The sequence below is a fragment of the Urocampus carinirostris genome, chromosome 3 (assembly GCF_059441175.1).
Source record: "Urocampus carinirostris isolate Australia breed hairy pipefish chromosome 3, RoL_Ucar_1.0, whole genome shotgun sequence".
NCBI lineage: Eukaryota > Metazoa > Chordata > Actinopteri > Syngnathiformes > Syngnathidae > Urocampus > Urocampus carinirostris.
Window position 1 is genome coordinate 4,353,692 of NC_142351.1, and position 14,797 is coordinate 4,368,488.

The following is a 14,797-nucleotide window of genomic DNA, read 5'->3' on the forward strand; positions in this document are numbered from 1 at the left end:
CTCCTTTCTGTCTCTCTTTTTCTCCCTTTATCTCTATCTCACTTTCTTTTCCTCTCTGTGTGTAACTTGCTCTCTATCACTTTCTCTTTCTCTATTTCCTTTTCTCTGTCTTTCTGTTTTGTTCTTTCTTTCTTTCTCTCCTTCTCTATCTTTCTAACTTTCTTTCTCCGGGGTATCTCTATCTGTTTCCTATGTTTTCTCTCTCTCTCTCTCTTTTTTTTTAAATTTCTTTATCTCTTCTCCTTTCTCTCTCTCCTTTCTCTCTCTCTAGATAGATGTCTACACAATATTTGGTCATGTTGGGATTAAAGAAGCAAAAACAACCCAAGGAGCCGTTTAGGACCCGAAAGGCTTCTTTCTAGTGAGCCGAGCCGAAGAAGCCGGTTCTTGAAAAACTCTACTGACTTGACTCAACTTCGTTCTACTTCAACACAAACTTTTTCTTCTTTTTTTCCGTGTTTTTTTTCTACTTTTTTTAAATTCCTTTAAAAAAAATCTCATTGTGTTTATTTTTTCCGAGCTGTTACTTTTTTCTTTTTGTTCTCTATTTTTTTTTTTCCTACAGTTCTTTCTTTTCTTTTTTTCTGGCTTTTTTTCTAAATTTTTCCTTCTTTTTTTCTCTTCCTTTTGTTTCTTTTTTTCTCAGCTTTTCACTACTTTTTCATTTTGGTATTTTTTTCTTTATTGTTCTATTCCCCCCTTCCTTTAAGTCATTTTGTGCATAATCTTACATCATATTTGGTCATGTAGGGTTGAAAGAAGGAAAAACAACCCGAAGAGCCGTTTAGGACCCGAAAGAGCCGGTTCCTTTTAGTGAGCTGAGCCGAAGAAGCCGGTTCCCCAAAAACTCTACTAACTTTACTCGTTTTCGGTGTTTCTGTCATTCGTTCATTGCAGTTTCCGTTTCCAGTTTTGGTCCTTGTTTCTAGTATGGACATTGTTTGGACATTTCTTTCCGTTTTTTTTCTGTTCCCACTTCTTGTCGTGTCCAGCACGGTCGCCGTGGCGACCGTCTGGCCCCGCCCCCTGGGCACCAGCTGAAGCATATCTCCTAATTTGCACGTTTGCTTCTTAAGGGGGGGGTTGGGGTTTTGCGGGTGCTGGCTCATTGCATTTTCTGTCTGCATCTCCTGTTCTGTTTTGCTCTGTCCTGTTTTGTTTGAGTCGGAAGAAACCTGTGTTTTTAGTTAAAGCCTGTTTGTTCTGTCTTGTCCCTGAGTATTGGACGACTTTTATTTTGGTAAATAAAAGTTTTGATCGTCAACGCAATTGAGTTCTCCCTCTGGTCCGGTCTCCTCGTGACAATTCTTCGTCTTTCTACTTTGGCCTGAGTGTTGTAAATCAATACTTGTTTTGAGCACTCCAGTTTCTCCCCCGCATGGGTCCATTCAAAGAGGAATCCCGTGCTCCTTGATTTGATTCATTGTGGCTAAAACGGTTTGGCTGCTTTTTGTGTGTCATTCTCCTTCACGCAGGACGGACGGGACAGAACTTGTGTCTCGTTTTTTTTTTTGTTTTTTTTTGCGGCGCAAAGTCACAGAAACTCCCACAAACTCTCAGACGCATGGCCAGCATTCTTCTGGCCTCCGCCCGGCCAATCAGACGTCGGTATGCAAATGAGAGGGGTGTGTTTTGCGACAGCTGGAGTGCAAGGTTTGCATGGAGAGTCGAACCCTCCCCCCCAAAAAAGAAAGGGAAAACGGAGACCAGGAACCTATTTTTTCTCATGATTTCTTTCTAGAAACGGAAATGTTACAGAAAATTCTCCAAGAATAATCAGAAAACTTTTTCAATCTAGAAAAATGTTTTCCCCAACAAGTAGGACCACTTCCAATAGGATTTTCCCTTAGAAACCCATCATCATCTGCACCGCCTTTCCTCAGTAGGGCCGCGGGGGTGCTGGAGCCCATCCCAGCTGTCTTCGGGCAGTGGGCAGGGGACACAGGGACAGACAACTCACTCGCTCATTCCCACCTAGGGACAATTTGGACCGGCCAATTCACCTGAAACCGGAGTGCCCGGAGGTAACCCACGCAAGCACGGGGAGAACATGCAAACTCCACACGGGAGGTTCGATCTCATGACCTTAGAACATTAAAATGATTTATATAATATGGGGCGTTTATCTCGATCTAGGACAGGGGTGTCAAACTGGTTTTAGCTGGGGGCCACAAATGCTATAAAAAAAATCTCACGGGGGCCAGACTAGTAAGTTGAAGAGAAAGAGAGAGGGAGAAAAAGACAAAGAAAGAGAGGGAGGGAAAGAGAGAGCGATAAACAGATAAGGAGAACAAGGGAGAGAAAAAGAGAGATCAGAATAGTGGAGAAGGGGGAAATGAATATAGAGAGAAAAAGAAAGTGAAAAAAGAGAAAGATAAAAAGAATAAGAGAAGTGAAATGACAGAAAGAAAAAGAGTCAGCGGGAGAAAAAGAGACAAAGTGAGAGAGAGAGAGAGAGAGGACAAAAAAGAGGGTGAGAAAGAAAGAGGAAAAATAGAAAGGAAGGGAATTAAAGTGTAAATTAGAGAGAGAAAATAGAAAGAGAGCAAGACAGAAGAAAAAGAAAGAGATAGAGAGTGAGAGAGAAATAGAGAAAAGAGAAAGAGAGAGAAAGAGAGGGAGGGAAAGCGAGAGCGATAAACAGATAGGGAGAACAAGGGAGACAGAGAAACAGTGAGAGAAAAAGAGAGAGCAGAACAGAGATAGGAATGGAAAAGAATATAGAGAGAAAAAGAAAGTGAAAAAAGAGAAAGATGAAAAGAATAAGAGAAGTGAAACAACAGAAAGAAAAAGAGTCAGCAGGAGAAAAGAGACAAAGTGAGGTAAGAGAGAGAGAGGTCGAAAAAGGGAAAGAGAGCAAGACAGAAGAAAAACAAAGAGATAGAGAGTGAGAGGGAAATAGAGAAAAGAGAAAAAGAGAGAGAAAGAGAGGGAGGGAAAGAGAGAGCGATACACAGATAGGGAGACCAAGGGAGACAGAATAACAGTGAGAGAAAAAGAGATCAGAATAGAGATATGAATGGAGAAGAAAGGGGAAATAAATAGAGAAAAAGAAAGTGAAAAAAGAGAAAGATAAAAAGAATAAGAGAAGTGAAACCACAGAAAGAAAAAGAGTCAGCAGGAGAAAAAGAGACAAAGTGAGGAGAGAGAGAGAAAGGGGGGTCGAAAAAGGGAAAGAAAGAGGGTGAGAAAGAAAGAGATAAATAGAAAGAAAGAGAATTAAAGTGTAAATCAGAGAGAGAAAATAGAAAGAGAGCAAGACAGAGAAAAAGAAAGAGTTAGAGAGTGAGAGAGAAATAGAAAATAGAGAAAAAAAAGAGAGAGAAAGAGAAGGAGGGAAAGAGAGAGCGATAAACAGATAGGGAGAACAAGGGAGGGATAAAGAGAAAGCAGAATAGAGATATGAATGGAGAAGAAGGGGGAAATGAATAAAGAGAGAAAAAGAAAGTGAAAAAAGAGAAAGATAAAAAGAATTAGAGAAGTGAAACCACAGAAAGAAAAAGAGTCAGCGGGAGAAAAAGAGACAAAGTGAGAGAGAGAGAGGGAGAGGGGTCCAAAAAGGAAAGAAAGAGGGTGAGAAAGAAAGAGATAAATAGAAATAAAGAGAATTAAAGTGTAAATGAGAGAGAGAAAATAGAAAGAGAGCAAGACAAAGAAAAAGAAAGAGTTAGGGGTGAGAGAGAAATAGAGAAAAAGAAAGAAAGAGAGAATGAACAGGAGAAAGAAAAAGAGGGAGAAATAAATAAAAAAGAAGTGAGTCAGAGAGAAATGGAGAAATACGACCACAATTGTTTTGCAAGTGTTAACTGGCTTTGGTGACATCCGGTGGAAATATTGAAAACTACAGCTCATTTTCCTCTTGCGCTTCTCTCACTGTTTGACACCTGAGATCTAAGACATCTACCTAAAAAGCTGAAAAAAATGAAAAATGTCTCATTACTGAAAGGACGGGTTATACGCAGTCATTTTAAGTTCCGTTTTTTTAATAATTTCATCAAGACACAAACTCTGTCAAGGTTGCCATGGCGCCCAATCGGCCCCGCCCGTGTGGCGCCAGCTGCGGCTCATTGACAGATTGGCTATTCGTCTATTTAAGCTCAGAGCTCTCTATTTTCCGTTGTCAGTCCGTCAATGAACCTCTGCCCCGCAAGACGTGGTTCTGACTCGGTCCTGTTTCCTGTTGGTGTTTCCTGTCCTTTATTGTTCCCGTTGATTTTTGTCCTGTTTAATATCGGTTTCCAGTTTGGTTCCATTCTATATTTGTCCTGTTTATTATTCTCCCCAGTTTTCGTTCCCGTCTAGTTTGTCCTGTTTTATTTCGATATCCTGTTTCAGTATCTATCCTGTCTGTCCCGTCCTGTCTGGTATCGAAAACCACATCTGTCACAAAAGAAGACAAAGAGTCGTCTCACATTTGTCAAAAAGCATCTTTAGACCTTTGGAGGATTTGGACTGATGAGTCAAAAAGTGGTGTCACGGTTGCCATGGCGCCCCATCGGCCCCGCCCGTGTGGCGCCAGCTGCGGCTGATTGACAGATTGGCTTTCTGTCCATTTAAGCTCAGTGCCCTCATTTTTCCTTTGTCAGTCCGTCAACAAACCTCTGCCCCGCAAGACGTGGGTTCTGACTCGGTCCTGTTTCCTGTTGGTATTTCCTGTCTGGTATTGTTCCCGTTGATTTTTGTCCTGTTTAATATCGGTTTCCAGTTTCATTCCAGTCTATTTTTGTCCTGTTTGTTATTCTCTCCAGTTTTTGTTCCTGTCTAGTTTGTGCTGTTTTAGTATCTATTCTTGTCCAGTATCGACCCCCAATAGTTCGATATCAACTCGGGCAATTGGTATCGATCTTGTCGGCCTCTGGCTTCCTATCATTCCGCGCCAGACTGCTGCCTAACGTGCATGACTCCCCGTTTCCTGTGAAATAAAAGCCTGGTGTGAATAACGTCACGCGTTTGGGTCCTGATCCTGTCCCGGTTCATGACACGGACTGATCGAAGGGATGTAGTTTTCTTTTACTAATCGTCTACAAAAGAAACTTGAACAGAACACAGAACAAGACAAGAAGAAGAAAACAAAGAAATAGACAAACAATGACGGATAAAAATGTTGGACGAGGAGATTAAAGAGAAAGAAAAAGAGAGATAAAGAAATAAGAGGAAGAGGGAGGGAAAAGGAGAGAGGGCGGGACAAAGAAGAAAAAGAGAGAGAGGGAGAGAGAGGGCGGGACAAAGAAGAAAAAGAGAGAGAGGGAGAGAGCGTGAGAAACCAAAGAGATAAAAAGTGGTGAGAGAGGGGGAAAAGAAAGGGAGAGGAAAAAAGAAATCCAAAGAGAAATAGAAAGACAGAAGGAGAGAAAAGAGAAAAACAGCACAAAGGGTAGGAAGAGAGAAAGAGGAAAGAGAGAAAAGAAAGAGACAAAGAGCAACAAAGGTAGAGAAAAAGAGAGACACAGAGAGTGAAAGAGACAGAGACAGAGAGTGGGGGAAAAGGGGTCGAAAAGAGGGAAAGATAGATAGAGAAAGAGAGAGAGAGGGAGAGAAAGAGAGAGAGAGAGAGACAGAGACAGAGAGAGAGAGAGAGAGAGAAAGAGAGAGACAGGGAGAGAGAGAGAGAGAGAGAGAGATACAGAGAGAGAAAGAAAGAGAGAAAGAGAGAAAAAAAAAGAGAGAGAGAGGAAGAGAGCGAGAGAGAGAGAGAAATATCGATGGAGCGATTGAGAGAGAAAGAGAGAGAGAGAGAGAGAGAGACAGAGAGAGAGAGAGAGAGAGAGAAAGAGAAAGAGAGAGAGAGGAGAGAGAAAGACAGAGAGACAGAGAGAGAGAGAACAAGAGAGAGAGAGATAGAAAGAGAAAGAGAAAGAGAGAAAGAGAGAGAGAGAGAGAAAGAAATACAAATACAAATACAGTGTCTTTGTGAGTGGCACCTGGCTTTGGCAACATCAAGTTACATATATATTTCAACCTGCAGCTTGTTTTTCTCTTGCGCTTCTCTGAGTGTTGTCTCGCGGGCCGGATTCAATCCCTTAGCGGGCCTGATGGACCCTTTTTGGTTGAGTGCTGGGACAGGATTTGGTCCAGTGCTCCTTGTTTGACTGGAGCTCTTGCCTGCTCCTCTTGCACTCTTTGCACTACTGACAATAAAGTACCGTATTTTCCGCACTATAAGGCGCACCGGGTTATAGGGCGCACCCCGAAAAAATAGTTTTTGGTCCTATATTTGACATACATAAGACGCACCGGATTATAAGGCTCTACAATGGGAACGTCGACAAAACAGTCAGAGAGTTGAGTCCAACTTATTACCCCCTTAACATTCGGAAAGCTTGAAAAGAAGCAAATACGTGTCGAGAACACGTGCGGATGCGGTGTCCGTACGATGTCACTCAAATGCATCATTTCAAATATCATTCAGAAGGTTAAAGTCTTGGGATTCAACAAATGCCAACCATTCCTTAGTTTCTATTTTCTTTTTTGCTCGCAACTTTACTGTATATATGACAATAAACACTTTTTTGAGTTGAATTTTAAAATAGACACCCCATTCCATCCATTATCTGCACCGCTTATCACAGAAACATCGAGTTCAGTCTGAAACAAGATACAGGGAAAATATATAGCCAGAGTAGCTCACCGAAGTCGTTGTGTTCAATAATAATGTGCAGCCATGGTCCTCTTATATCCGTGAGTGTAGTAAATCCAGGAGAATGAAATATTTACAAATACAGAATAGAAAAAAATGCTTTCTCTATGCCGTCAGCCACGTGCTATACGCATTCATCTTTTTCGACCAATTGCAGGCTTTGTTTCGCCGTTTAAGCGAATGCCAGCCTGTAAATCAGGGGTGTCAAACAGGCAGCCCGCGGGCCGGATCAGGCCCGCTAAGGGATTGAATCCGGCCCGCGAGACAACGCTCAGAGAAGCGCAAGACAAAAAAAATTTCCACTTGATGTTGCCAAAGCTGTACTTGTATTTCTCTCTTTACCTTGCTCTCTCTCTTCCTCCTTTTTTTCTCTCTTTCTCTATCTCTCTCTCTTTTTCTCTTTCTTTGTTCCTCTTTGACTCTGTCTCTTTATGTCTTCTTACCTTCTTTTTCCTTTTCTCCTTCTTTTCTCTCTCTATCTCTTGCTTTCTCCTTCCATTTCTCTCCTTGTCTCTTTCCATTTTTCTTTGGATTTTTTCCCCCTCTTTCACTATTTCTCTTTTTATCTCTTTTGTTTCTCTCTCTCTCTCTCTCTGTCTTTCTTTGTCCCATCCTCTCTATTTTTCTCCCCCTCTCTCTCTTTTTTCTTTCTCTGTTTTTTCTTTGTCTCTAATCTATTAGTCCGGCCCCCGAGTGAATGTTTGTTCTATCGAGTGGCCCCAGAGTTAAAATGAGTTTGACACCTCTGCTGTAAATGATAAAAGGATCCGCCCCCTTTACCTCCAAATAACTTTAGCCAATAGCGATCGATTCAACTGATGATTGACACATCTTTTCGGCCAATTGCAGGCTATGTTTCGCCCCTTTAGCCTATGCGAGCCTGTAAATGATAAAAAGGATCCGCCCCCTGACCTCCAAATAACTTTAGCCAATAGTCATCAATTCAACTGATGATTGACACATTGGTTAGCTAATGAAACGCGGGTAAATAAATCCCAGCATACATGGATGCTCGAAGCCGCGCAAGCTCAGGGAGAACATGCAAACTCCGCAGGGGAAGGCTGGTAGCTGGATTCGAACCCATGACTTCAGATCTGTGCCGCGAAGATGCAAACCACTCAGCTGTCGTGACGCCCATCCCATAATCCATACTAAAAATGCTCTTTGGCACTCCCTAGGGCATGGGTGTCGAACAGGCGGCCCGCGGGCCAGATCGGGCCCGCTGAGGGGTTGAATCCGGCCCGCCAGACAACGCTCAGAGAAGCGCAAGAGGAAAACAAGCTGCAGGTTGAAATATGTCCACTTGATGTGTCCAAAGCCAGGTGCCTCCAACAAAGACACTGTACTTGTATTTTTTATTTCTCTCTCTCTCTCTCTCTCTCTCTCTCTCTCTTTTCTTTTCCACCCCTTTTCTCCCACTCTGTCTTTGTCTCTTTCTCTCTCTCTGAATCTTTTAACTTCTTTTGCTCTAACTTCTTTTTTTTATTTTCTCTCTTTTCTCTTTTTCTCTTCCTACCCTTAACGCTTTCTTTTCTCTTTTTTCTCCTTCTGTCTTTCTATTTCTCTTTGGATTTCTTCCTTCCTCTCCTTTTCTTTTCCCCCCTCTCTCAAGACTTTTGTTTCTCATGCTCTCTCCCTCTCTCTCTTTTTCTTTCTTTGTCCCGCCCTCTCTCCTTTTCCCTCCCTCTTTCTCTTATTTCTTTATCCCTCTTTTTCTTTCTCTTTAATCTACTAGTCCGGCCCCCAAAAGAATGTTTGTTCTATCGTGTGCCCCCCCCCGAGTTCAAATGAGTTTGACACCCCTGCCCTAGTGGATCCCCGACAACCTCGCTCAACAAGAATGCCCAGCAACGCCATGCCCGGTAACGCCGGGCAGTTACTGCATGCTTGTCTAATCTAATCTAATCTGAATCTATCGATCTAATCCATCTTTGTAAACTACGTTATCCCCACCCGTGTATGTGTGTGCGTTTGTGTACGACTTATAGGCTCCGAAACGTCGGAACTGAATTTCGTGAAAAGTTACACAGTTGTACTTTAGGCCTCTGCGAGTGTCTTTAGCTAGGTTTTGTGTCAACAAAATTGATAAACATGACTTTTGTGGGGTCTTTAGCACTCTCTGGAGGCTAAAGTTGAGTACTGCAGCTCACAATTCTGACCACTCTAAGCAGTCAAATCCAATCTTCTATCCACCCGGCTTATTTGTGATAGAATGACTTTGGAAGAATATTATATCAAACAGCAAGAATCCTTGTATATTTTTTTAAGAAAAGTGATGTTTCTGTTTTATAGATAATCTAATTCTATTTTTTTTTTAATAATTCAGTTAATACACTGGAGAATAATCTTTTTTTTTTTTTAAGTTGTGAGCGAATATTTAGCTTAGCGGTTAGCCGTTAGCTTTCGTATTTGTATGGTCTAGCATCGCTTTAGGGCAGGGGTCTGAAATTCAGTTTACTTATTTCTTATTGAAAATTTACTTCTTACACTTTCATTATCTTAAATGCCCGATGACATCGAAATTAGACAGGACAAACTAGACGGGAACGAAAACTGGAGAGAATAATAAACAGGACCAAAATAGACGGGAACGAAACTGGAAACCGATATTAAACAGGACAAAAATAGACGGGAACAATACTGGACAGAATATACCAAGAGGAAAACAGGAACCCATGTCTTGTGGGGCAGAGGTTTGTTGACGGACTGACAAAGGAATAATGAGAGGACTGAGCTTAAATAGACGGAAAACCAATCTGTCAATGAGCCGCAGCTGGCGTCACAAAGGCGGGGCCCATTGTGCGCCATGGCAACCGTGAGACATTTGAAAGTAAGGGAAACCGTTACTTTCCCTGGTTACTAGTTACTTTTGGTACAGAGTAATTCAGTTACTCACTCAAGAAGTAGTAAGTAACTATAAATTCTATATTATTTCTAAAGTAAAGTGCCCAACACTGGACATCGGACAGATGGGGTCGATACCGGACAGGACGGGACAGACAGGATTGATATCGAAACAGGACATCGAAATTAGACAGGACAAACTCGACGGGAACGAAAACTGGAGAAAATAATAAACAGGACAAAAACAGACAGGAACGAAACTGGAAACCGATATTAAACAGGACAAAATAAACGGGAAGACTATCGGAAAGGAAATACCAACAGGAAACAGGACAGAGTCAGAACCCACGTCTTGCGGGGCAGAGGTTCGTTGACGGACTGACAAAGGAAGAATGAGAGCACTGAGCTTAATTAGACGGAAAGCCAATTTGTCAATGAGCCGCAGCTGGTGTCACAAAGGCGGGGCTCATTGGGCGCCATGGCAACCGTGAGACATTTGAAAGTAAGGCAAATCGTTACTTTGCCTGGTTACTAGTTGCTGGACATCGGACGGATGGGGTCGATACCGGACAGGACGGGACAGACAGGATTGATATTGAAACAGGATATCGAAATTAGATAGGACGAACTAGACGAGAACAAAAACTGGAGACAAAAATAAACAGGACAAAAATAGACAGGAACAAAACTGGAAACCGATATTAAACAGGACAAAAATAAACGGGAACAATACAGGAAGCCATGTCTTGTGGGGCAGAGGTTCGTTGACGGACTGACAAAGGAAAACTGAGAGCACTGAGCTTAAAAAGGGCGCCATGGCAACCGTGACAATACCCCTTAATGTGAAATTATTATTCTTTTTTTTTAACCGACCACAGACACTCTGGTTTCTCAGCACCCCCCCCAAACTCTCAACCTAAAAGCCCTGAGTGAACGTTTTTTGGCACACTAGGTGGCGCTGGAAATGACACACTGTCCCTTTAAGGCACTATCTCAACTTTAGAAGCCACACGAAAAGTGAAAAAAAACAAAAGGTAAGAGCGCCCGGAGCGGATCAGGATCTGCAAGCGGAGGTCCGGATAACACGATCCAGGTCCCTGTGCTCTGACGCATGGGCGTAACCGGCCCGTTTCAGGAGGGGCTTCGACCCCACCCACCCCACCCCCTGAAACGATAGCATTCTTACATCTTTCTTTCACAAAATGAAAGACAGGATAAAAAACGCTAGATACAAAAACAATAAAAACGTGAACAACGCAGTGTCAGAAATACTCCACTTGAAATGGTTCAGTCCATTTCATTCCTAGCACCGCATCGGAGTATTTTGGTCGTATTTTCTATAGTATAATTTTTGTAATCTATCTCTAGTTTTACTGTAGTGCTTTTGCTTTTGTAGTATATTTGCAGTTGTATTTTTGTGGTACTTCCAAAGTACAATCTTTGTAATGTATCCCTAGTATTTTTGTAGTATTACCTGATGTTTGTAGTATTTCTGCAGTCAGTTATTGTAGTATTACTGTAATTTTATTTTGAAGTAATTCGTAGTATTTTACAATAGGATTTTTATTACTATTTTCGTTGCACATTTTTTGTAGTATATCTGTTGTATTTTATAGTATTACTGTACTTTTTTGAAGTATTTTTTGTAGTTGTATTTTTGTGGTACTTCCATCATAGATTCTTTGTATTATATTTGTAGTTTTACTGTCATTGTATTTTGTAGTAATTCTGAAGTCATAATTTGAAAGTATTGCTGTAGTATTACTGTAATATTTTTGAAGTTGTATTTTTGTGGTGTTTCCATAGTCAAATATTTGTACTATATATGTAGTATTTTTGTAGTATTATTGTAGTTGTATTTTGTAGTAAATCTAAAGTTATCATTTGATAGTTTTGCTGTAGTAGTACTGATGTTTTTGTAGTATGACTGCAGTTGTATTGTTGTAGTACCTCTGCCGTAATATTTCTGTAAAAGTATTATTGTAGTATTTCTCTCATATTTATGTAGCTGTGTTTTTGTACTAGGGTGTTACTGTAGTGGTATTTTCTGTAGAGGTGTTTTAAAGTATTACCATATTAGTATTTTTGTAGTATTTCTTGCAATATTACTGTAGACTCAAATCGATTTGAGTTTGTAGCCATTTTGTAGTATTTTTTGTTCCAGACGCACCAAAAAAGCACTTTTTGTCACTATGTTTACTATTATTGATAGCTTCTAGAATCTAGATAGATGTCTAAATGTATAGATACATGTATAGATAGATGTATAGATAGATGTACAAATAGATGTACAAATAGATGTATAGATCTATAGATAACATATAGATAAGTGTATAGATTGATAGATGTCTAGATGGATTGCTAGATGTCTGGATAGATAGATAGATGTCTAGATAGATGTCTAGATAGATTGATAGATAGATGTCGAGATAGATAGATGTCTAGATAGATAGATAGATGTATGGATCTATAGATAGATGTCTAGATGTATAAATAGATGTCTAGATGTCTAGATAGATGTCTAGATAGATAGATGTCTAGATAGATTGATAGATATATGTTGAGATGGATAGATGTCTAGATAGATAGATAGATGTATGGATCTATAGATAGATGTATAGATGTATAAATAGATGTTTAGATGTCTAGATAGATGTCTAGATAGATAGATGTCTAGATAGATGTCTAGATAGATAGATGTCTAGATAGATTGATAGATATATGTCGAGATAGATAGATGTCTAGATAGATAGATAGATGTATGGATCTATAGATAGATGTATAGATGTATAAATAGATGTCTAGATAGATGGATAGATGTCTCGATAAATGTTTAGATAGATGTCTCGATAAATGTTTAGATAGAGGTCTAGATAGATGTATCGATGTATAGATGTCTAGATAGATGTCTAAATGTTTAGATGTCTAGATAGATAGATAGATAGATGTCCAGATTGATAGATAGATGTCTAGATAGATAGATGTCTAGATAGATAGATAGATGTATAGATCTATAGATAGATGTATAGATGTATAAATAGATGTCTAGATGTCTAGATAGATGGATAGATGTCTCGATAAATGTTTAGATAGATGTCTAGATAGATGTCTAGATAGATAGAGGTCTAGATAGATGTATCGATGTATAGATGTCTAGATAGATGTCTAAATGTTTAGATGTCTAGATAGATAGATAGATGTCCAGATTGATAGATAGATGTCTAGATAGATAGATGTCTAGATAGATAGATAGATAGATGTATAGATCTATAGATAGATGCATAGATGTATAAATAGATGTCTAGATGTCTAGATAGATGGATAGATGTCTCGATAAATGTTTAGATAGATGTCGAGATAGATAGATAGAGGTCTAGATAGATGTATCGATGTATAGATGTCTAGATAGATGTCTAAATGTTTAGATGTCTAGATAGATAGATAGATGTCCAGATTGATAGATAGATGTCTAGATAGATAGATGTCTAGATAGATAGATGTCTAGATAGATGTCTCGATAGATGTATAGATCTATAGATAAATGTATAGGTGTATAAATAGATGTATAGATGGATAGATGTCTAGATAGATAGATGTCTAGATGTCTAGATAGACAGATCACTAGATAGATGTCTAGATAGATGTCTAGATAGATAGATGTCTAGATAGATGTCTAAATGTCTAGTTAGATAAATATCTAGATGTCTAGATAGATAGATGTCTAGATAAATGTCTCGATAGATAGATAGATAGATAGATAGATAGATAGATAGATAGATAGATAGATAGATAGATAGATAGATAGATAGATAGATAGATAGATGTATAGATCTATAGATAGATGTATAGATGTATAAATAGATGTATAGATGTATAGATGTCTAGATAGATAGATGTCTAGATAGATGTCTAGATAGATAGATAGATGTTCAGATTGATAGATAGATGTCTAGATAGATAGATGTCTAGATAGATAGATGTCTAGATCAGGGGTATCAAACTCATTATAACTCGGGGGCCACACGATAGAACAAACATTCTGTCGGGGGCCGGACTAGTAGATTAAAAAGAAAGAAAAAGAGAGATGAATAAAAGAGAAAGAGGGAGGGGAAAAGGAGAGAGGGCGGGACAAAGAAAGAAAAAGAGAGGGAGAGCATGAGAAACAAAAGAGAAAAAGTCGTGAGCGAGGGGGAAAAGAAAGGGAGAGGAGTAAAGAAATCCAAAGAGAAATAGAAAGACAGAAGTAGAGAAAAGGAAAAAAGAAAGTTAGAGCAAAAAAAGTTAAAAAGACGCAGAGAGAGAAAGAGACAAAGAGGAACAAAGGAAGAGAAAAAGAGACACAGAGAGTGAAAGAGACAGAGAGTGGGAGAAAAAGGGTGGAAAAGAGAGAGAGACAGAGAGACAGAAAGAGAGAAATAAATACAAGTACAGTGTCTTTGTTCGAGGCACCTGGCTTTGGCAACATCAAGTTGACATATTTCAACCTGCAGCTCGTTTTTCTCTTGCGCTTCTCTGAGTGTTGTCTCGCGGGCCGGATTCAATCCCTTAGCGGGCCTGATTTGGCCCGCGGGCCGCCTGTTTGACACATGTGGTCTAGATAGATGTTTTGATAGATAGATAGATGTATAGATCTATAGATAGATGTCTAGATGTATAAATAGATGTATAGGTGTCTAGATAGATGTTTAGATGTCTAGATGGATAGATGTCTAGATAGATGTCTAGATAGATGTCTAGATCTATAGATAGATCTATAGATGTATAGATGTTGCTTCTATTCTGGCCATTTCTGTTGGTCGAATGGGATGAAGAAGCCTCGCGGGCCGTAGTTTTCCCGGCAGTGTGCCTCACCTCATTGGTGAGAAAATCTCCATGGTGGAGTTCCTCCAGGTCCAACAGGTTGGCTCCTCTCTCGCCACTGAAATTGTCCAAAATCGACTCCATGGTGGTCACCTAATGCCGTGCATATCCTGATGGCGGCGCTCCAGATGTCTGTCCTGTCCCAAAACGGCCACACTTCCCGAAACGTGAGCAGGAAAGAGCGTAGACCTCCATCCAGCAGCAGGAGAGGAGAACCGCAACCTCCGTCGCGCGTGGAACTTCTACCCAAGGCTGGCCTCCACCAAGACCTGAATATGCATAAGCTCCGCCCACAAGCCCCACAACTCGCGCGCGATTGGATGACAGTGATGGCGATTCCGGCTCCTTTTTTTTGTTGAGAAACGGCTCTTTGGACTCGGCTCATTGAAAAGAGCCGACTCTTTTGCCTCCCAAACGGCTCTTTAAATTTTATTTCTATTTTTAAAGATATAGTAT

The 14,797-nt window shown here is 40.2% G+C and overlaps 1 protein-coding gene across 2 annotated transcripts in view; it reads right to left on the reverse strand.

The window, feature by feature from the left end:
* creb3l1 (cAMP responsive element binding protein 3-like 1) overlaps window positions 1–14,557 on the reverse strand; it is a 126,965-nt gene extending 112,408 nt beyond the window's left edge. For both annotated transcript variants that reach the window (XM_088329737.1, XM_088329736.1), the window contains exon 1: window positions 14,333–14,557. In XM_088329737.1, coding sequence (XP_088185863.1) covers window positions 14,333–14,425 — 93 coding nt within the window. In that variant the 5' untranslated portion in view covers window positions 14,426–14,557. The remainder of the gene's footprint in view (window positions 1–14,332) is intronic.
* Window positions 14,558–14,797: the final 240 nt, after the last annotated feature.